The sequence below is a fragment of the Natator depressus genome, chromosome 23 (genome assembly GCF_965152275.1).
Source record: "Natator depressus isolate rNatDep1 chromosome 23, rNatDep2.hap1, whole genome shotgun sequence".
NCBI lineage: Eukaryota > Metazoa > Chordata > Testudines > Cheloniidae > Natator > Natator depressus.
The window spans coordinates 1,744,954-1,767,683 of NC_134256.1; the positions used below are offsets into that span (position 1 = coordinate 1,744,954).

The following is a 22,730-nucleotide window of genomic DNA, read 5'->3' on the forward strand; positions in this document are numbered from 1 at the left end:
CCGGCTCCCCGCACAATGGAGCTTGGGGGATCAGCCACTCTTGTCCTGGCTGCTGGCATTTTGTGCCTGGCTTTGCTCTGGGAGTGGAAACGGCAGCAGCAAAGCAGAAAATTTCCCCCTGGACCGACTCCTCTGCCTCTTCTGGGCAACGCGCTGCAGCTGAGCCGGGGGGACCTGTTCACATCACTGATGGCGGTAAGTCGGCGGCATGTGAAAATCAACCCTCTGGAGATTCCCAGGGAAAAGCCAAGCGGAGCTAAGGTTGAGGGTCCTCACCTGTACCTTAGGGTAAAATATATGAGAGGGCTGTAATAATTTTCCTACAACCGAACATTGTAGACCCGATTAAGGTTACACTTAAAAGAAATTCAAACATGTTAAATAACCTTAACTTTGTCCTTTGACACCCCTAATACACGTGCGATTAAGTTCAGTGTTTGTGAGCTCAGCAAAGATGAAGCCGATTTTTACAGGCACATTAGAAATGTTTCCCACTTATTTTGTCACAAGACAGAATTAACTTTAATTCGGAATTTCCTGGGTTTATAATGAGCTGTTATGGGCTAGTTACAATTCCCCTATATCGTGTACTTTACTGTATGTTATTGAGATGTATTCTCAACCATACCTCCATCTTGATGGACTCGTTGTCTGGGAATTTCCACGTGTGTGTGTTTCAGTTAATAATTCCATACATCAACAGTAAACAAGAAACCGAACGTGAACGTTACCATGTGATATTTCGGAAGACATCAATGATCAACCTTCAATCTTGTAATGAAGTTTAAGGGTTGGATCTGCTGGCATGCACTCTCTGCTCTCACCTGCTCCGGAGCCAGAGAAATGCAAAGTAGCCAGAGGGAGTGCATATCAGATTTCCCCTCTGCCTCCTGGCCTTCAGTTACCCACACCTGCCCAGCCAGCTGAGAAGATCTGGTGCTACAAGTAGCTTTTTTGGGGGGGAATACGATTAATAGACACTTTTTGCTGTTTTTCATAACTGAACGGCGATTTGTCAACCGAGGCTGATGCGTCAGAGCGTCAGAAAAACGCGCACGGAATGGCCCTCTCTCCAAAGGGCCCATTGTTCTCCACGAGTGCGCAGCCGGGAGTCTGCCCTGATTCCAAGTCTCCCGGTCCTTTCTCAGCCCAAGGCGAGCTCAGCTATTGTCTAACAGCTGTCGATTTTTTAGCCCCCCCTGAGCGAGTGCCATTCCCTCGTTAAAAGGTTTTTCTACGTATATTCTTCTTTGGAGAATGAAGCAACAAACATAATTCCAGTTCCCCCCTGAATGCCCGGTGAGTAATTGGCGTCTCGGTGGTGTGATACATTCGATAAATGCTCAGACAATATCATATTGTTTTGTAATCTAGGCAGGTTTTCGCACCACGCCCAGCCCCATGATAAGTGGGCCAGGGGTACCTCACGCCTGAAATGCAAATGAAACGAGAAGAGAATCATGCAGGGTCGCTGAGTCACCCCTGTGGAAAAATGTAGGGGCCAAATCCTCAGACGTCACTTTCGCTGATTCCCAAAGGGCCTCCCTGGGCTTGCACAGGGAGAAGTTCTCACAAGGGATATTGGCTAACAGCTGATCCTTTCTCTAGGCCCGTATTCCTCCCTCGTCAGTGCAGCATCTGGTCTTTCCTTCTTCCCATTGACGCTCCTTCTCCTTGCAGCTGCGGGATAAGTACGGCCCGGTGTTCACGGTGCTCCTGGGCCCGCGGCGGGTGGTGGTGCTGTGCGGGCACGAGGCGGTGAAGGAGGCCCTGGTGGATCACGCGGAGGAGTTCAGTGGCAGAGGAGGCATGCCCTCGCTGGACAGGATCTTCCATGGTTATGGTGAGCGGGAGGGCACAACTGGCTTGCAACCTGTGCAGCCACCGCATTCCTCCTTGTGGCCGGCTGCCGGCCACCGGACCTTGCCAGAGCATCGCCCTGCCCTCTACCCAGCTCACCAACCGGTCGGGAGTAGGGCCCTCGTCTGGGTTCACCCCGCTGCTCCAAATCAGGCAGAGCAGGGATGAGAAGCTGGCTCTGGCACAGCCCCGGGGAGCGTCCCACGCCCCCGCTGGGTATTCGGGGGTCACGGCCACTCGCTCACTCACGTTTCTTTTTGTCTGGCTGGCGGGTTTTTTGGTGACTGGTTTCCAAAAGGCTCGGAACAAAGACAGATTTCAAAACTAGGCTGGCCAGCTTTCTAACTGCACAAAACCGAACACCCCTGCCCTGCGCCCTGCCCCGCCCCTTCCCCAAGGTCCCACCCCTGCCCCGCCCCTTCTCTGAGGCCCTCCCTGCTTGCTCCATCCCCCCTCCCTCCATCGCTCACTCTCCCCCCACCCACACTCACTTTCACCAGGCTGGGGCAGGAGGTTGGGGTGCGGGAGGAGGTTGGGTGCAGGCTCCGGGAGGGAGTTTGGATGCAGAAGGGACTCCAGGCTGGGGCAGGAGGTTGGGGTGTGGGAGGGGGTTGGGTGCGGGCTCCGGGAAGGAGTTTGGGTGTGGGAGGGGACTCCGGGCTGGGGCAGGGGGTTGGGGTGCAGGAGGACGTTTGGGGTGCGGGGTCCCTGCAGCCCCTAGAGCAGGGGTTCTCAAACTTCATTGCTCCACAACCCCTTTCTGAGAACAAAAATTACTTCACGACCCCAGGAGGGGGACCAAGGCCCAAGGGCTTCAGCCCCAGGTCCAGGGCCTGTAACCTGAGCCCTGCCACCTGGGGCTGAAGCCCTCTGGCTTCAGCTCAGTGCTGGGTGATGGGGCTCTGGCTTTGGCTTCATCCCCAGCAAGTCTAAGCCGGCCCTGGTGACCCCATTAAAACAGGGTCGCGACCCACAGTTTGAGAACCGCTGCCCTAGGCGCAGGGTGGCCAGGGAGGCTCTGTCTGCTGCCCTTGCGCCCGCAGGCACCGCCCCTGCAGCTCCCATTGGTTGCGGTTCCCAGCCAATGGAAGCAGCGGAGCCAGCACTAGGGGCGGGGGCATTGCGCGCAGCCTCCCTGGCAGCCCATGAGCCTAGGGGCCACAAGGACCTGTCAGCCGCTTCCGCGCAGAGCTGGAGCAGGCAGGGAGCCTGCCTTAGCCCCGGTCCCCTGCTGCGCTGCCGACCAGACTTTTAACGGAGCCACCAGCGTCCCTTTTCAACCGGGCGTTCTGGCAACCCTACGCCACAAGCACTGAGATTTTGGGCTCGTGGAATTCACTTCTGGATCTCTTTGACGTTGGCCCGTCCTCCCTTATTGGACTGACCGGTCGCAGGGCTGGGGGGAAGTGACAGATAATGAATTCCCGAGGTCCCCTAGGGAACTATCCAACTTCCCCCTGAGAGCGACCCAGAATCAGGGGCTAACGCCTTCACGAGGAGCCATTGATATTGGGGGGCTTGGTTTTCAGGGGCTCAGAGGTGCAGTACCCACAACTTCAACTGGGGACGATGGAAGCTCCCGGTGCTCAGCACCTCTTTAAATTCAGACCCCAGGGGTCTCACGCTGGGCAACCAAAATCAGTGGCCATGGAGTCCCATCCAGTTCATCCTCTGTTGTTTCCTAAAATGCATTCACCTGTGATTGGCTAATAAAGTGTCCCACAATTTCTGCCCCGTGCTCCTCGTTAGAACCCTTGGGCTTCACACTCGATAGCTTCTCGTCACCCTTCTGATCCCTGTCATCTTCCCTGAGCCACACCCCCTAGGTTAGTCTCTGGAAGGCCTTGCTTGGCCCCCCTCCCTAGAGTAGCTGAGCTTCTCAGAGAGCTGATCCCCGGTGCGCCCCGGGAGGTGGGCGTGTAGCTGGATTTGCACTTTACACATGAGAAACTGAAGTGTTTATGTGTGAGTCACTTCCCCTGTAAGTACTTCAGTCACTTGTCTGGAAAATGGGAATTATACCACAGACGGGGAGCCAGTGGCAAAGTCGGGACCCAAAGCCAGCCCTCTTGAGTACCAGGCTGGCACCGTAACTACAAAACCAGTCTTCCTACAGCTCCTTTAACCTTTCCCCTGTGTCGGTGTCTGGCATACCCTGATCGCTTCTCCAAACACCCCCCGGCTCAGGAATAACTCCTTCCACACAGTTAGCATATCCCAGCCTGGACCCACCGTGTCTAGACTAGCTGTGTCTCCTAACACCGGAGGTCAACATTCAGGAGCGGGAAGATACAAAGATAGAGTCAAACTGCTTGATAAGAACTTACCCTGGGGGTTAAAAGGACATGTTTGATGCCAGGAAAGCCAGCGAGATGCCCTGGGGGATTCCTAAGCAACGTTCAACCGGTTTCACCGGATGCAGTGTTTAGCAGAACTGGGCCTGTCTTGCAACAGCAGCATTTGAGAATAATGACTTTGACAGGACTTTGACTTTGAGCGATGGATTTCTCCAGGCAAGACAGCCAACCCAGTTTAACGATCCCACTGATCCACCTCATTTTCTGTTCACAAGCATGTTCTTGCTGACACCCCTCCGTTCTCTCCCTGGCTGGTTGTCATTTGTCCCTCAGCCCCGTCTGTTTCCCTCTCTCGTCCTCAGGGGTCATCTTAGCGAACGGCGAGCGGTGGAGACAGCTCCGCCAGTTCTCGGTCACCACCCTGAGGAATCTGGGGATGGGGAAAAGGACCCTGGAAGAGAGGATCGCGGAGGAAGCTCGGTGTCTGGTGGAGGAGATCAGGAAAACCAAAGGTTTGTGTCTGTCGCGTTGGGGCTGCGGCGCCTCGGTGGAGGGTCTAGGTTCCCCACACGCGGAGGAGGGGCAGGGGGTCTCTGTTGCTCTCGCTGGAGGCTCCCTGTGTTGAGCTCTTCTGAAAACCTGGCCCGTAGAGCCAGGCCTGCTGGGCCCTGTTCCTCTCCCGGCCTCTCCCTCACTTCGTGCCTTGGGCAGTGGGCATCAGCTGCCCAGCCATCGGCTTCCTCAGCTCCAGAGCAGAGAGGGTCACACTGGGGAGCGGAAAGGGGGGCAAGTCCATGCATCAAGAGATTTCAGTTTCTACCTCCCAAGAGCTGGAAAAGGATGAAAAATCCCCCTGGTCCCAGCTTGGCGAGGAGGAGGGGGCGCTGCCCATCCCCACGCTTCATTGCCCCTCTCAGTGAACCATTAACCCCAGGCGGCTTTGATGGGCGAGGGATATTCCCCCTCTTGCCGCTCCTGGCATCTCCCGGCAGCTGAGCACAGTCTGTTCTGCCACCCCAGGTTCTCCCTTCGACCCCAGCCTCCCCGTCAGCCACGCCGTGGCCAATGTGATCTCCTCCATCGCCTTCGGGGACCGCTTCGACTACCAGAACCAGACGTTCCTGAGCTTACTCGACGTCATCCAGAGCCTCTTCCTGGAGCTGACCAGCCCCTGGACGCAGGTGGGTGATGCTTGCTGGGGCCACGGGGGGTCTGTGCAGCTCAGGTCAGGTCCTGGAGTGGCAGCGAGCGAACGGATCCTTGGAAGGAGAGCAGGGAGGGAGCTAGGAATCCAGGCTGGATTTTACAAGGTATTTAGGTGCCCAAAGATGCACCTAAGTATGCTAGGCACCCAACCCCCAAGTGTGACTTGGGAGCCTGTCTGCATCTTTGTAGATCTGGCCCTTCATCCCTGACCGCTCCCCACCCTCCTGCAGTTGGATGGAGAGCCATCACCTGGGGCTCGGTCCTGCAAAGATCCCAAGGCCTTATCCCTCCTACTGGCCCCAGTGTGCCACCAGACACCTGTTACAGAGGGCAGCTAACTTCACAGCTGCTGGTGTCTCCCACTGAGCTCATCCCTCGTCTCTTGTGCCTTCCCTGGCCCCAGTCTGATGCCCACCGAAGTCAGTGGGACCCTGGGTGTGGATGGCAAAGCAGCAGGCGTGGTCCAGCACACCTGATTGCTACAGCACTTCATACCTATGCCTTTGGGGTGTGGAGCAGCCAGTCTGTTGGATCTGGGGCACACACATGTGAGTAGCTCTATCCAGGCATGGCACAGAAATTGGGCCCGGCCTGGAAAACCTGGCTCAGCAGCTCACAAAATGAAACTGTGGGATCCCAGCCGAGGAGGCGGGACACCTTGGGAGGGGCAGAAGTGGGGTTCCTCCCAGCCCAGAACCAAAGACACAGGCAGGGATTCCAGGGCTGGCCCCCGCTGGAGATTTTATCATCAGCCTCCGGGGCTCTGGTGTCTTTTCTAAAAGCCCCAGCTCCTGGAGTCATGGGTTCTGGGTCAGACTCTTAGCCCGCCTCTTTTTTCTAACACAAGTTTGCCCTCGTGTGTGCAGAGAGGAGCCTGAAAGCACGACGCCGAGCAGCTGGCCCGCGGACGTCTCTCCAAAGCCATCATTAGTCTTCTTTTAAAATCTCAGGATTTTTAAGCCACTCTTGCGATTTTGGGGGCCGGACTCATGATTTTGGAACGCCTGGGGATGGCCTCGCTGCTTGCGGCTGCTCCTGGGCTGCTCTGAGCCAGCCGGGGGAGCAGTGAGACGGAGGTCGTCGGGCAGCCTGAGCAGCCAGTTCCCGCTGGACGTCCAGTCGGGGCGGGCTCACGAGTGGCCGCCCCCTCCCTCTCCACGCTGCTAAAGGAGCTTTCCATGTCTCTCCCGCCTTCCCCCCGCAGCTCTACGAGATGTTTCCAGGCATCATGCGCTTCTTACCCGGCCCCCACAACCGGATTCTTAAGCACGTTGATGTGCTGCACAACTTCGTCACCGAGCGGGTGCAGAGGAACCAGAAGACCTTGGATCCTGGCTGCCCTCGGGATTACATTGACGCCTTCCTCATCAAGATGGAAGAGGTACAGAGCTGTGGGGGCCAGGGCGGTATTTTAGGGGGGTTCTCCAGTGGACTCTGGGATGTTCCTTCACACAGGCTGGGAACCACAGAGCCAGAGAGCATCACCACATCTGTCCGTGACCAACGGCCTGTAGAAAGAATCCCCTTTATCTTCATCCCTGCCACGCCCTGGCTTTCCTTTCCCTGGATGAACACCGCAAGTGACAGGTGGTCCATAATTCCCTTGTGTCGCTTTCCTGGGGCAAGAGTTCGATGCACTGGGCCTGATTCTCCACTGCCCTGCACCCAGCGCAGTTATTTACCCCAGTGCAAAGTGGGCGTGAGTAGCGTCTTAGGCCCACTCGACTTGTTCCGGGGCAAACGACCCCACCAGGTCAGGCCCGTGGTTATCAAACCACCTTTCCCATGCAAATAATCCACGTGCTCAAGCAACGGCATTGAAACCCCTTCACGCTCACAAGACAGCCCCTGAGAGAGTTGTGCACACCCAGGCAATGCCATGTGCCTCCAAGCAGCCCCCATCCTCTGACCTATGGTATTTTGTGAGAGAAATAGGAGTGTTTTGATCTGAGGCTTTAATTCTGCCTGTTGATTCAAAATACTGCGTTAGAAATACTGAACGATCAAATTAACGTCCTCATTAGTTTTTCAGGTTAACTCACAAGTGTATTGGTCTGGCTGTGAAACCAGAGACCTCAGCCATGAATTCTGGAGCTGCAAATATTTCTCTCCTCTGTTTGTCACCCTGCTGTTTGGGCATCATTAGCTATGAGTTTTTGGGGGGTTTTTTATTTCCTCTTTCAAGGAAAAGCAAAATCCGCTGGGTGAATTCCACACTAAGAACCTGGTGCTGAGCGTAGTCCACTTGTTTTTCGGTGGGACAGAGATGGTGAGCTCCACCTTGAGATACGGGTTCCTGCTCCTGATGAAATACCCAGAGGTACAAGGTAATTAGTAGGGCTGGTTTAAAGGTTTCCGACAGAATGGGTTTCTTCCCCTCTATTTCAGCAACATTGCATTTAGAAAAGATCAGAAGGAAGTGTTCAGAAAACAGCCATGTCCCAGTTCGACAGTTTTGGAGCAAAACATTCCAATTATTCATCTTGATTTTTCTTAACTTTATATTATTGCAACTCAAATGAAATGAAAATGTTCAGAAAGGGTTTTGACCCAAAATGATTTTTTTAAACATTATTTTTGGCAGGAAATTCTTAAATTCTTTTGTGGCTGTGATGGTTCCATTTTGGAATCGAAACGAATTTTGAAATCACCAAATTGCCCACAAAATGGATATTCCAGTTCCCACTGTTTTGTTACCAGCTGTTACTCCAGCTGTGCCAATCAGGATGGAGACTATCGGTAACTGAGCCAACCGCGTGGACCAGAAAGCGAATCCAGAGCCCTTGTCTGGCCTCTTTCCGTGTCTTTAGCCTCTGTTATGGAAGCACTGGCTTCTAAGAAACTCTTCTACTGTATATAAGGGTGGAGCTGGGGCGGGTGCCGGGTTGGAGAATCTGGACTCCACCCCCCACCCCACCCCCCCGCACCTCTAACGGATGAGGTGGACTTTGTGGTTAATTCACTAGACTGGAGGTCAGCTGCTGACCCCTTGTGTGAACTGCTGTCGATCACTAACTCCATACTGCTTAGTTCTCCGCCTGTCAAACAGGGGTAGTACTCCTTTGTATCTTGTCTACTGAGATTTTAAGCTCTTTCAGGCAGCGATGGTCTTACCACGGGTACGTACAATGGGACCCTTGTCTCAGACAGGGCCTCTCGGTGCTACCGAAATACTAATAAGAACAGTTCAGGCAGCAGCGGGGCAGATCCCATGACCTGCCCCTAGACCACAACTTGGCTGGGGTGTTTCGTGCCACATGCTCCCTGAGTCCATAACATGCCTTCCACTGGTGTCTCGACAGAAAGGGTGCATCAGGAAATCGATGGTGTCGTCGGCCGAAACCGCAGCCCCGCTGCTGAGGACCGAAGCCGCATGCCCTACACCCACGCCGTGCTGCACGAGATCCAGCGATTCAGCAACATCATCCCTCTGGGGATTCCGCATGCAGTGATCCGAGACACCCAGTTCCAGGGGTACATGCTGCCCAAGGTGCTGAGTCCAGAGCTTAGTGCGAACGCCCCGTTTACGTTTTAAAATACAACACACACACACACACACCCGGCAGCCACCCTTCATGGGAGCCTGCCCTAGTGTCTGTGAACATTTCTGTTTCCCTCTCCTCGCGTTGTGCTCTGCTTAGCTATCGCTCTGCACCCCAGAGACAGCTGCATTTGAAATGTGGCTTTGAACAGACACCAGGATAAGATGATCGTCACCTGAGCTTGCGCAGGACCAGAGGAAATATGTACATGCGCACACATGTCGAATACAGTTATGGGGCGCTCTCAGGCATTGGCAGGCCTGGCTCTCCATCGGCCTCTGTTTTATTCTCTAAAAAGATAACTACAAATCTCTGTTTCCATGGGTGGGACAATCAGGCTGGGGTGTTGGGATTTCCCCAACCACTAAGTGGTGCTATTTCTCCATCATTGACAGCTGCAGTGTGGTTCAGAGGAGAGGGCCCAGGACTAGGCATGGGGACACCCAGGGGTGCAATTCCTGACCGGCTGGGTGTGGCAGGCAGTGCACCGAGGCGAAGGAGAGCTCCAACTTCAAACCAAGCCCCTCGCGCCTGGCTAGCCGGTTTGCACAAGCCGTGCCAGCATCCCACATGCTCTATGGGGCTGCGCTGCTGACTCTGGCTCCTGGGGAGAAGGCAAAGCAGGTTTGCTTTGTGGAAGGGTGTGAGACCAGTTACAGCGAAGGACTAGATGTCAGGACTCCTGGGTTCTTTCCCTGCCTCTGTTGTATACGTGGGTCCCAATCCTGCAAACACTCACATGTGCCCTGGCTAAAATAGATTGAAACTAATGAGGAAGCTCTCTCTGTGATAGCTAGAGCTGGCCAAACAACCAGAACCACCTCTCTTACTAGGGGACAGATGTTTTCTGCGTGCTGGGCTCTGCCCTCCGGGACCCCAGACACTTCAGCGACCCAGAACGCTTCAACCCTGGGAATTTCTTGGATGAGAACGGCGGCTTTAAGAAGAACCATGCTTTTGTGGCTTTTTCCTCAGGTACCAGCATTTCTCCCCCTTCCCCAGCCCCCCATAGATCAGGCCTCATTCCTAACAAATGAACTCCTTCAAGGCTAAGTTGCGGGAGCATGGGTGTGACTGCGGAGTGTTGAGCTCTGTGCATGGAAGGGGCGGGGTGTCTTGTTCACTCTCTGGGACAGTCAGCCAGGATTCCTTTATTTGCCTTTGTTCCCCTAGGGAAGCGGGTGTGTCTGGGCGAGGGTCTGGCCCGCATGGAGCTCTTCCTGGTCTTTACTTCCGTCCTGCAGCACTTCACTTTGCAGTCACCCGTCGACCCCCAGGAAATTGACCTTGCCCCAAAAGCGAGTGGATTTTGGAACATACCCCCCGAGTACAGGGTCTGTGCCCTCCCCCGCTGAGGAATGGTCAGCAGACATGCCAGGAGCGCAGTCACTTATCGTGAAACAAACAGGGTAAGCGTATGATGGCCCCAAGGTAGCAAGGCTGGACCTGTGTAAAGGAGGAAGTTTTTCCATGCTACGATCTCATTTGTAGGTCTTGACACTGCACATTCCTGGACAAGTTACCGCTGGCGGTCACTCACGTTTTTTTCTTTTTAATGCCAAGATATCTCCAAAGTTGTGTACAGTTCTGGAATGGAGAGAGCCCTCAGATGGGGAATGCTCATGGTTTTGTGGTTGACGCACAGGATGCCTGGGTTCTATTCCTGGCTTAAGTGGTGGGGCTTGGGAGTGTGGCTTATTAGAGGAGAGGATGAGGAAGTTGTGCTCATGAATGTCTGTAGGATTGGGATCCAAGTATATGGCAGAGTCAGGAAAAGAACCCAAGAGTCCTGTTTCCTAGTCCCCTGCTCTAACCACTAGACACCCCCACACACACTTTCCTAGAGCTAGAAATCCTCAGAATTGCTAGCTCTGGGAAGGGAGTGAGGGTCTAGCACAGCGGTGTCCAATAGAAATTCGATGCTAGCCATGATGCTAGCCACACTTGTGGTTTTGAATTTTTCTTATTCACCACATTATAAAAAAGCCACATGCATTAGCCACAATTCAATAGCCTATTCGCCACATGTGGCTAGCAGTGAACGTATTGGACACCTCTGGTCTAGCAGTTACAGCAGGGGAGTAGGTGTCAGGACTCCCGGGTTCTTTCCCTCTCTCTGCCATATACGTGGGTCCCAATCCTGCAATCACTCACGCATGCGATGGCTGAACTAGATCAAAACTGATGCAGGAGCTCTCACCATGATAGCTACAGCTGGCCACAACAAACAGACATGTCCTTCGAGAAAAAATGAAAATATATATTTTTATTTCAGAAAGCTGTGAGTGGGGGAGGGGGAGTAAAAGGGGGAGAGAGTGGGGCTCACCAAGATGGTGTGAAATGTTTTGACATGTTTTGCTGTAGAATAAAAACTTTGGACTAAATTTGTATCTTGGTCAAAGACATTTTTTTGTCAGAAAAATATCTCGCCATGGGAACAGCAGATTGAAGCCGAAAGGGGTGACACCCAGAGGGGAAGGGAAACCCTGCTTCTTCAGGTTGGGAAGAACAGGGTAACCCCCTGGCTTCACTGATTAGTGCTTGCAATGTGCTTTGAGATCCGCACATGCAAGGGACTAGAGACTAACAAAATATGAGCGTCCGCTTGGATTAAGAAAAGCACAAGCTGAGGCCTGGGGAGGGAGCATGGTCTAATGGTTAGAAGGGCTGACAGGGAAGCAGGACAGCCGGATTCTGTTCCTGGCTCACGTACTGTGTGTGGAACCTTGGACAGGTTGTTTTTGCTTGGTGAGCCCCACCAGTTATTTCCCTTGTCTTTGTACACACATGGATAGCTGGGGCTTTTGGGGTTGACTCTGTCTATTGTATTTCCTGCTCCAAACGCGGTGCCTGCATATCAGTAAACTCTGTTCTGGTACCTGGCCAGAGAACACCTGTTTTGCTTCTTATCCGAGACAACCAAAGCCCCCCACCGCCCCCTCTCTGCTGTTCACAGGCCAACACTAAGGAAATAGCCAGGTGGCTCCTAGGTTTGATACTTAACCAGCACTTTTCAGTATTAGCGGGTATCTAATGGTCCCCTACGCACACCCACGTCCATTTAGCAAGGCAGACTGTGGAGTTCTGGTCTCAAGGCTGGAACAGAACAGGAGGCTACGGGTCAGGGTTGTGGGGCGTCAGCAGGACTTTGTGTGGGGGGAGCCCTAGGACTGGAACGGCCGGGGGGTGCTGTGGGGCAGGGCTGGAGCTGCACGGGCAGAGCTCTGTGGAAGGGGCTCCCCAGAAGAGGAATAGAAAGGGGTGCTGCAGATTACAGCTGAGAGGCATTGATGAAGCTGGGTGAGGGGCACACGTAAGAATGAAGGCGCATTGGCAGAGGAGTGGAGTCTAGAACTGGAACTGCCTGGCCAGCCAGATAAACCAACCCCCAGCCCATTAACCTCCCTTTACACCCACAGCCCAGAGGGTGAGCAGACCCAGCTACTGGGAAATCTCTAGTCCTGCGAGACAGCAGGGAATGCTACCAGGGTGCACCCAGAACATCCAGGCTTCACCTGCAGAAAAGGGCATGAAAGCCTCATTCTTCTTGACACTCGAGGAAAGGGTCGGGATTAAGTAGCTCCAGGTGGTGCCAGCAGCTTGGATCGCTCAGCACCAAGGATAAGGCAGGAAACTCAGAGGTACCCTAAGAACGCAGGATGGGAGAGATGTTTCCTTCCACCCGCTTACAGGCAAACAAGGCGGGGAAGAGACATGTGCATTTGGGGATATTGACCTGCCTTACCCTGCCGCCCAGAGCAGAGATGCGGGGTGCCCAGCAAGGGAATTCGGTGCCGTTCGCGATGGGCTTGGACGAGCAGGGAGCTTGTGCTGTGGAGCCGTGCCAGCTGATCTGGAGCCTGCTCTGGCACAGGACACTCCGGACCCCAGGCTTGCTGAGTAGAGAGATGCAGGAGTTTGGGAGTTGGGGCACTTGGGGGCTAGGCCCAGTGTGGGAAGAGAGTGTGATGGAGCGGTTAGAGCAGGGCGCTGAGACTCAGGATACCTGAGATCTATTCCTGGTTCTGTCATTGTGCCACCAGAGGCAAGCAGGTGCCCCCCGAGTCCCCTGAACCCTGGGGATGAGGCCAAAGTGCCCCAAGGGCAAGGGACGAAGAGGGGCTGGGTGTTCAGTCTCTCCTGTGCCGGGGCTCAACGGTCAGCAAAGCCCCTTCGCCCCTCACCTGGGGCAGGGTGTCCCTAGTCACCATGTGCGGTGCGTTGGTCTGTAAAGCGCTGGATTTTGTGGATCGCAGAGTTGGTGCATGGCAGCAGGAGCCGATCCTCTGTCCGCAAAGCCTGGTTCCTTCCGACCACCTGCTCGAGCTCCTGGTGCCTTTTATCTGAAAATAGCCTGTGATGGACATGAGAACCCTGAGACTGTGAGCATGGGTCAGACTAACAGCCATGGGAGGGAGTGGGGTCTAGTGGTTAGAGTGGGTGGCCTGGTAGCCAGGACTCCTGGGTTCTTTTGGAGGCGGGATCCCCACTTTTTATTCCACTCTTTGTCCTCCCATTTTTTCCAGTGGAATAAAGCAAGAAAAGGGGAGTAAAATAGAGAAAAGGTAAGAGGGGGAAAAAATCTTGGGGTTATTTTTGGGACAACAAAAAGAGGATTTCAACTGGAAACACGACGAACAGCTTTGTTTCCAACTTTCGGGGCCAAAATAAATGAATTAATTTAAAAATGGAAATTTCCCCCTAGTGACAAAATTGGGATTTGTTGTCCAACCAGCTCCAGCGCTGGTAGCGTGGAGAAACGCCTTGAACAAAGCAGGCCTCACCGAACCCCGTTGTTATCGCCTGGATTTAGCGGCGTCTCCCCTCTGCCACTGAACTCTTCCCCTCAGTCCACCAGCGCTTCCTTCACAGCCTCAAATCCACACAGCACCACTGTACACAACCATGGGCACACAAGGGCACAACTGTTTCAGTAACCGCCCCTCTCCAACCGCCGTCCTTTTATCAGAATGAAACTGTGTGTTGACTCTGGCTAAAGTTAAACACGGGCAGAAGTGTTGGCAGGATCCACGGCCTAGTTCCCTAGTTCCCAAAACGATCCAGCAAGCAGCATGGGTCCAGAAGGTGCCTTGGCCTGTCCCCAGGAATTCAAATCCCTCCTGACCCCTCCGGTGGGTCAAAATGAAAGCTGGTTGGAATTATTCAATCAAAACAGGCAAATGTCAGTTCGGACTAAACTTGCTCGACTGGGAAATTCAGAATGAATTGTTGTTCCAAATTGGCTTTTTCATTTCTGATATCTGAATGGTTTGGGATTTTAGGGGAGCCTCCCCCCATTTCTCTCTCTTTTCAAACATCTTCCTTTTTGTTCCCAGTGGAAAAGGTGGCAAAAGCAAAAAAAGTGTTGGGGGGGGGGGTTTTAAAAACAAACTTCCCCTGCCCCAGTCTTACTCCTTTGTCTACTTTATTTTATCTTTTCCAGTGGGAAAAATTGAGGGAAAGGAGGGGAACCCCCAAACTATCAAAAACTGACACACAAATGTTCATTTTGCTTCAAACATTCCTGACCAACCATCAAAATTTCCCAGCGAATGTTTGCCAGTGAAAATATCTTGCTCGACACCTTTCCTGGGCGGCAGGGGAGGAAGATTTTTCAGCCTATGATGGGGAGCGCTGGAGGTCCTGGGGGGAGCTGACCAGCCCCTTTGCCTCCCCTAGCCCAAGAAGGATACAGGCTCTGAGGCACAGAGCCAGCCCCAGACTAGCCCACACCTCCATCTCTGACTCCTTGCCACTGAAAGAGGAACTGCTTGTCAAGTTGCAGCGAGACGCACTGGTGCATTCTGGGTGTCCGAAAAGCCAGACCTAGTCTGGACTAATGTGTTTGGGCTAAAGGGAAAGGGAGAGCTCAATCTGTTCATCCTGCTCTTCAGTTCAGAGCAATCGGGACAGTTAAAGACTCCATCAATATGGAAACAAGGGGTTCTACATTTAAAGAGATAGTCGGGGTGGGGGTCTTCCCTCAGCTTCCCTTGTCCCAGCAAAGCCATAGGACAGCTGCCGTTCAGAGCCGCTGTAAAACCCAGGCAGTTGCTCTCATTAATGACCCCCCCACCCAACACGATGTGCAAGAGTTGGGGGGGGGTGTTTACCCCACTGCCCTGGCTGCTTCTCAACTCGCATCATTCCACTGCACCTCTGTAAATCCTCTGCTGCGGTTTTATCCGCACATCATAATCTCCTTCTCTTCAGCCCCTGTCCTGAGGAGGCCCATAATTCTTCCTGCACAGTCGCCTGGGAACACAGTCTCCAGCTGCTTTCGGGCTTGAACAGTTTTAGCAGCCGATTAACCCCCTGTTCGGAAGCTCCTGTTCTCAGGGTCTCCTGTCCGACTGGACGCAGCCTTTTGCAAAGTTTCCGGGGGGTGGGGGGCTTTCATTGCAAGTTCCTTGGCTAACTTTGCAAGATGTTCTTCCCTCTCAGCCGCTGTACGTCTTTACAGAAATGTCCCTTCGGAAGATTCCTGGTCTCTGTCCACATTCTCTGCTGATTTAATATACTAATTTAATCGTCTGGGTAATCATTAATCCAATAATAATAATAATATAAATAATATTTAATAATAACTAGCTCTTATAAAACAGTTTTCTTTCACAGACCTCAAAGAGCTTTACAAAGGAGATCAGTGTCTTTACCCTCTATTTACAGATGGAGAAACTGAGGCACAGGGAAGTGAAGTGAGATGTCTATGGCCGTCCAGCAAACCAGGGGTCGAACTGGACCCAAGGAGAATTGCTACAGTTAAAAAAGGCGGGAAACCCGCAGTGCTGAGAGGATTTTAATAAATCAAATATCAATGTTAGATCATTACGAAAATGCCAAAATCTCTTTGATATAAAGAGTGCGAGGCAAAATCTGATGGCTTTGACCAATGTTTGATAACAAGAGAGCGAAAAAGCCAATATCTGGGGGATAATAGTCAAGACTTAGACAGAAAGGGCAAAATCTGAGGCGAAAATGAAAATGTTTATATCTTTGATCCTTGGTGGGTAAAACCCCCTGGGATTACATATTTATATTAACATGCTGCGTCTTGTCACACAGCGCAGCTCACACTTGGACGCTGGCAGCTGGAAAGACATGGGACCTGAGGGCAGCTATTTCCCCCCCAGATTAAAAAGGGAGCCAGAAAGGGGCTCCGATCTGAGGGGATTTTAGATCTGTTCAATCATTAGAGAAAGGGGCTCTTTGTTCTCCCCCACTTCGACACGGGCATCGGGGGGGGATGACCCTGCTTTCACCGGGGAAGGGCGGGGAGGATGCAGCCGGACAGCTCTGGGGCAGTTGGGGGCAATGAGGGAAGGATGGAGGCTGGGCAGTTGGCAGATGGGGCCGGAAGGTTCCGGGCAGTTGGCAGGGGGCAGCCATGAGGGAAGGGCAGTTGTTGGGTTGGGAGATGGGGCCGGAAGCTGCTGCAGTGTAAAAGGGAGAGAGGAAAAAAGAGATGAAATAGGGCAGGACAGCAGAACACTGTTCGATAAATAATTAGAAAAGGGATGGTCCCCCGCTAGGCCAGCCACCCACACTAGTGCCCTATAGTCTCTCAATGTAGGGTAATGACTCAGGGCATCAGTTCTCCCCCCAGAGGGGGGTTTTATCTCCTTCATTCATTAGAGAGGAACAGGGGTGACCTGTGAGGAGACTTTCTGTCATTGTTTGATAATCAGCGAGGCAAATTCGGGAGGATTTTCGAGTCAGTGTTTCACCATGGGGACAAACCCAGAAAATGCAGAGGATCCGAGTTGTCCTTTGTTAATTTACTTAGTGGCAGGGTCTTTCCAATTCAGTCCAGGGAACGGGCCCCAGGAAGAGCGAGGGCTCATTGAGGGCTGCAGGGTCGCAACAGCCAACCTATCTGAGAAGGTTTTCGCAGGAACGGGGGAGAACACAATCAGCCCTAACCCAGAGACAAATTCTCCGGTCCTAGGCAGAGCAAAGCTTCCTCTCTCCGTGCCCACTGTCCACCAAGGGGGAGGGGAGGCCCAGAGAGATGCAGTCACTTGGCCAAGAGACACTGGGGCTGAGCTATCTCCAAAGGGCTCTGGATAAGGGTGTAGGGAGCAGTGGGGCAAGGAGTTCCACAGATTGACTGTGTGTTGTGTGAAGAAATACTTTTATTTGTTTTAAACCTGCTGCCTATTAATGTCATTTGGTGACCCCTAGTTCTTGTGTTATGAGAAGTAGTAAACAACACTTCCTTATCTACTTTCTCCCCACCACTCATGATTTTATAGACCTCAATCATATTTCCCCTTAGCCATCTCTTTTCCAAGCTGAAAAGTCCCAGTCTTCTTTATCTCTCCTCATATGGAAGCTGTTCTATACCCCTAGTCATTTTTGTTGACCTTTTCTGAACTTTTTCCAATTCCAATACATCTTTTTTGAGATGGGGAGACCACATCCACACGCAGTATTCAAGCTGTGGGCGTACCATGGATTTATATAGAGGCAATATGATATTTTCTGTCCTATTATCTGTTCCTTTCTTAATGATTCCCAGCACTCTGTTCACTTTTTTGACTGCCGCTGCACATTAAGTGGATGTTTTCAGAGAACTATCCACAATGACTCCAAGATCCATTTCTTGAGTGGTAACAGCTAATTTAGACCCCATCATTTTATATGTATAGTTGGGATTATGCTTTCCAATGTGCATTACATTGCATTTATCAGCATTAAATTTCATCTGCCATTTTGTTGCTCAGTCACCCAGTTTTGAGAGCTCCTTTTGTAGCTTTTCTCAGTCTGCCTGGGTCTTAACTATCTTTAGTAATTTTGTATCATCTGCAAATTTTGCCATCTCATTGTTTACCCCTTTTTCCAGATCATTTATGAATACATTGAACAGCACTGGTCCCAGAACAGACCCCTGGGGGACACCACTATTTACCTCTCTCCATTCTGAAAACTAATCATTTATTCTTACCCTTTGTTTCTTATTTTTAACCAGCTACAAATCCATGAGAGCACCTTCCCTCTTATCCCATGGCAGCTTACTTTGCGTAAGAGCCTTTGGTGAGGGACCTTGTCAAAGGCTTTCTGAAAATCTAAGTACATTATCTCCACTGGATCCCCTTGGTCCACATGCTTGTTGACCCCCTCAAAGAATTCTAGTAGATTGGTGAGGCATGATTTCCTTTACTAAAACCATGTTGACTCTTCCTCAACAAATTATGTTCATCTATGTGTCTGACAATATTGTTCTTTATTATAGCTTCAACCAGTTTGCCTGGTACCAAAGTCAGGCTTACAGGCCTGTAATTGCTGGGATCACCTCTGGAGCCCTTTTTAAAAATTGGTGTCACATTAGCTACCCTCCATTCATCAGGTACTGAACCTGATTTAAATGATAGGTTACAGACTACAGTTAGGAGTTCTGCAATTTGACATCTGAGTTCCTTCAGAACTCTTGGGTGAATATCATCTGCTCCTGGTGACTTATTGCTGTTTAATTTATCAATTTGTTCCAAAACCTCCTCTAATGATACCTCAATCTGAGACAGTTCCTCAGATCTGTCACCTAAAAAGAATGGCTCAGGTTTGGGAATCTCCCTCACATCCTCAGCCATGAAGACCGATGCAAAGAATTAATTTAGTTTCTCCGCAATGGCCTTATCATCTTTGAGTGCTCCTTTAGCACCTCCATCGTCCAGTGGCCCCACCGGTTGTTTAGCAGGCTTCCTGCTTCTGATGTACTTAAAAAGAAATTTGCTATTACTTTCTGAGTCTTTGGCTAACTGCTCCTCAAATTCTTTTTTGGCCTTCCTAATTATAATTTTACACTTCATTTGCTAGAGTTTATGCTCCTTTCTATTTTCCTCACGAGGATTTAACTTCCACTTTTTAAAGGATGCCTTTTTGCCTCTCACTGCTTCTTTTACTTTGTTGTTTAGCCATGGTGGCTCTTTTTTGGTTCTCTTACTATGTTTTTTAATTTGGGGTATACATTTAAGTTGAGCCTCTATTATGGTGTCTTTAAAAAGTTTCCACGCAGCTTGCAGAGATTTCACTTTTGGCACTGTACCCTTTAATTTCTGTTCAACTAACCTCTTCATTTCTGTGTAGTTCCCCTTTCTGAAATTAAATGCTACAGTGATGGGCCGCTGTGGTGTTTTTCCTGCCACAGGGATATTAAATTATTAAATTATTATTAAATTATTAAAATATTAAGTATAGCGGTCCAGCTATATTCACCTCTTGGACCAGATCCTGTGCTCCACCTAGGACTAAATCAAGAATTGCCTCTCCTCTGGTGGGTTCCAGGACCAGCTGCTCCAAGAAACAGTCATTTAAGGTGTCAAGAAACTTTATCTCTGCATCCCGTCCTGAGGTGATATGTACCCAGTCAATATGTGGATAATAGAAATCCCCCATTATTATTATTGAGTTTTTTATTTTAATAGCCTCTCTAATCTCCCTGAGCATTTCACAGTCACTATCACCATCCTGGTCAGGTGGTCGGTAATATATCCCTACTGCTATGTTCTTATTATTAGAGCACGGAATTTCTATCCATAGAGATTCTATGGTACAGTTTAATTCATTTGATTCTACGCTTTCTTTCACATATAGAGCCACTCCCCCATCAGCACGACCTGTTCTGTCCTTCCAATATGTTTTGTACCCTCGTATTACTTTATCCCATTGATTATTCTCATTCCACCAAGTTTCTGTGATGCCCATTATATAATATCCTTATTTAATACGAGGCAGTCTAGTTCACCCATTTTATTATTTAGACTTCTAGCACTGGTATATAAGCACTTTAAAAACTTGTCTCCTTTTAGCTGTCTGCCATTACACGATGTAATTGAATGGGACTCTTCTTTATTTGATTGGTTCTGATCAGACCCTGCCTGTATTTTATCATTTTCCATCCTCTCGTGTGACGGTGCTGCCTGTGGGAACCAGCTGAGGTCACTCAATCAGGGTGAACTGCAAAGAAAACGGGGCAGACAAACCCCAAACGCTGGCAGATATTCCAATACTTAGATTTGCCCAGCCAGCCCAAAACAGCTTCTGTATCACCTCCCTGGTCACTCAGACGTCCAAGTAATGCAGTTCCCTTAAAGTGCCCAGCCGCAGGCCTCCATCCAGACACGCCTGTCAAACATATGATGATAAATTCTGAAAATCTGATTTCATCATATAAAAGAAAAGGTTCTTGCAATCCCAAAGGATCGGACACACACTCAGGTCTAATGATAACTTAGATCTTACCCAAAATACATGCTTACAGACAATTCTTATTAACTAAACTAAAATTTATTAAAAAAGAAAAGAGAGAGAGTGTTGGTTAAAAAATCAATGTACAGACAGACTTGAATTCAATTCTTGAGGTTCAGGTACATGGCAGAGCAGAGCTTGTAGTTGCCAAAAGTCCTTTAGAAATAGTCCATAGGTTATAGTCCAATGTCCATATTCAGGGTGACTCCAGTCAGTGACTGGAGATCTCAATCCTTATGGCTTAAGGTTTCCCCCTCTTGAAACCCAAAGCAGATCTGAGATGAAGAAGGATTGCGTCCCAAGGTTTTTATACATTTCCAGCAGCCTTTTGGCCTGAGAAAACAATAGGCTTAACTTTCCTTCTCCCAAACATCATGGCAATTAGCACAAGGTAATTTATCCATTAAGCAGTTCAGATACAGGTTACCACAACCTTCAAAGAGACATATAGACAATAATACTATGTCACTCAAGTGTCTTCCTAAATGTTAACATTCCCTTTTTGATCTTTGAATCCAAGCTATAGCCATAGACAAGACTTGTTTGCTGACATCACAAGACCTGAGCAAACATCTACTCTTCTATCTCTAACAATGCAGGCTTGCATTTCAAAGCTCTATTCATTTCCATCTCTTCCTAACCAGTCTTTAAAGTTTGGCCATGGGTCAGGTCAGTCTGTGAGTTAATTAACTCTTTCTGGCCCTGTCACCTTCCAATGAGATATTATATTATACTCATACTGTCACACTAGGACATAGAGAATCTCCATTAATAGATCCTCCCCAAGGGATGTCCGAACCACGTCCTCCTCCGCACCTGTTGGCTTTCCCCTAGCCCTTAGTTTAAAAACTGCTCTATGACCTTTTTAATGTTAAGTGCCAGCAATCTGGTTCCATTTTGGTTTAGATGGAGCCCATCCTTTCTGTATAGGCTCTCCCTTTCCCAAAAGTTTCCCCAGTTCCTAATAAATCTAAACCCCTCCTCCCTACACCATCGTCTCATCCACGCATTGAGACTCTGCAGCTCTGCCTGTCTCCCTGGCCCTGCACGCGGAACTGGGGGCATCTCAGAGAATGCTGCCATGGTGGTGGGGGTTGTTTGCTAGAAGAAAACCCAGCTGTAAAGGGTTTAACTTCCCATTGCTGGTGTGTCCCTGCCTCCCTTATCGAGGCACAGGTGTTTACACTGCTCTGGGCTTTGCTCACACACCCAGAACACTTCAACAACCCTGTGACGTTGTCTGATTAAAATGTGACCATATAGATAATTTTGCAACCACTGTTATATATTTGCAGCAAATACTGTATTATATAAAGGTTGTCAAGTAAGATGTCTATGAAAAGGTTATGATTTGCTAGTTATGTTATACTATCTGTGTGCATGTATCATTTTTGCATTTAAAGTTATTAGTATTGGCTCTATACCTGGATTTCAAATGTTTGCTCCTGGGGTAACTCCCACAAAGCAATCAGCCAGATATGATATCTGCAAAAATGTCATAATTTGCCAGATATGACAGTCTTGTTGATATCTCCTTTGTATTATGAGTTATAGATATGTATGTATGTCTGTATTTCAAACTTGTGCCATGCTTCTGGGTGACACCCCTGGACAGTTTGGCATCAGCACGTCCTAGCCTGCTTGATGGCCCATTAAGAACCATCAGCTATACAATACAATTGACCCACTGAGAGAAGGCAGTTACACCTTATGACTTAGGAAGGTATGCAGGGACATGCCTATGGACAGAACTCTAAGGCTTCCAAGCCATGTGCTGGGCAGCTTGTGTTGGAAACAAAGGAAGCACAGGCTGCATGGCAAGAGACTATAAAAGGCAGCTGCATCTTCTCCCTTTTGTCTTCAATCCTGCTTCTTACCTCTGGAGGAGCTTTGCTACAAACTGAAGCTCTGAACAATGGACTGAATGACCCCTCCCAGCCGTGGATGTACCCCAGAGCCTTGACTTAAACCAGCAGTTTATTCCATCACTGCTGCAAGCCTGAACCAAGAACTTTGCCATTCCTGTTTGTCATTGATTCCATTTAACCAATTTTAACTATCACCTTTCTTTCTTTCTTTCTTTCTTTCTTTCTTTCTTTCTTTCTTTCTTTCTTTCTTTCTTTCTTTCTTTCTTTCTTTCTATAAATAAACCTTTAGATTGTCGTTAATAAGAACTGGCTGTAGCGTGTATTTGGGTAAGATCTGAAACATTCATTAACCTGGGAGGTGATGTGTCCGATCCTTGGGGATTGGTAGAACCTGTTCTTTTATATGATGAAATAAGATTTACAGAGATTTTCATCATATTTGACGTGGGTAGCAGGAGGGAGGCCCGAGACTGGATCACTTTAAGGAAACTGTGTTGTTTGGACTTCTGAGTAACCAGTAAGGTAATAAAGAAGCTGATTTATGCTGGCTTGGTAAATCACCAGCTTTTTGGGGATTGTTTGCCCCATTCTTAGCAGTTCACCCTACTTGAGTGACCACAGCTGGTTCCCCACTAGGACCCCGCTCACAACCCCACAAAGCTGCAACCCTCGTAATTTCTTGGATGAGAAAACGGCTGTAAGGAGGACGA

At 50.0% G+C, this 22,730-nt stretch overlaps 1 protein-coding gene across 2 annotated transcripts; it reads left to right on the forward strand.

Annotated features, from left to right (window-relative positions):
* Positions 1–11,182, forward strand: LOC141976534 (cytochrome P450 2G1-like). Of its 2 annotated transcripts, none has more exons than XM_074937541.1 (9): positions 1–195; positions 1,681–1,843; positions 4,520–4,669; positions 5,178–5,338; positions 6,568–6,744; positions 7,549–7,690; positions 8,666–8,853; positions 9,739–9,880; positions 10,079–11,182. In XM_074937541.1, the coding sequence occupies exons 1-9, from the start codon at positions 16–18 to the stop codon at positions 10,258–10,260; spliced, it is 1,485 nt and encodes a 494-aa protein (XP_074793642.1). In that variant the 5' UTR covers positions 1–15; the 3' UTR covers positions 10,261–11,182. The 2 variants fall into 2 exon arrangements, with proteins under 2 accessions (XP_074793642.1, XP_074793641.1); XM_074937540.1 differs by lacking the exon at positions 1–195 and adding an exon at positions 356–1,299 and having other exon boundaries at positions 10,079–11,179.
* Positions 11,183–22,730: the final 11,548 nt, after the last annotated feature.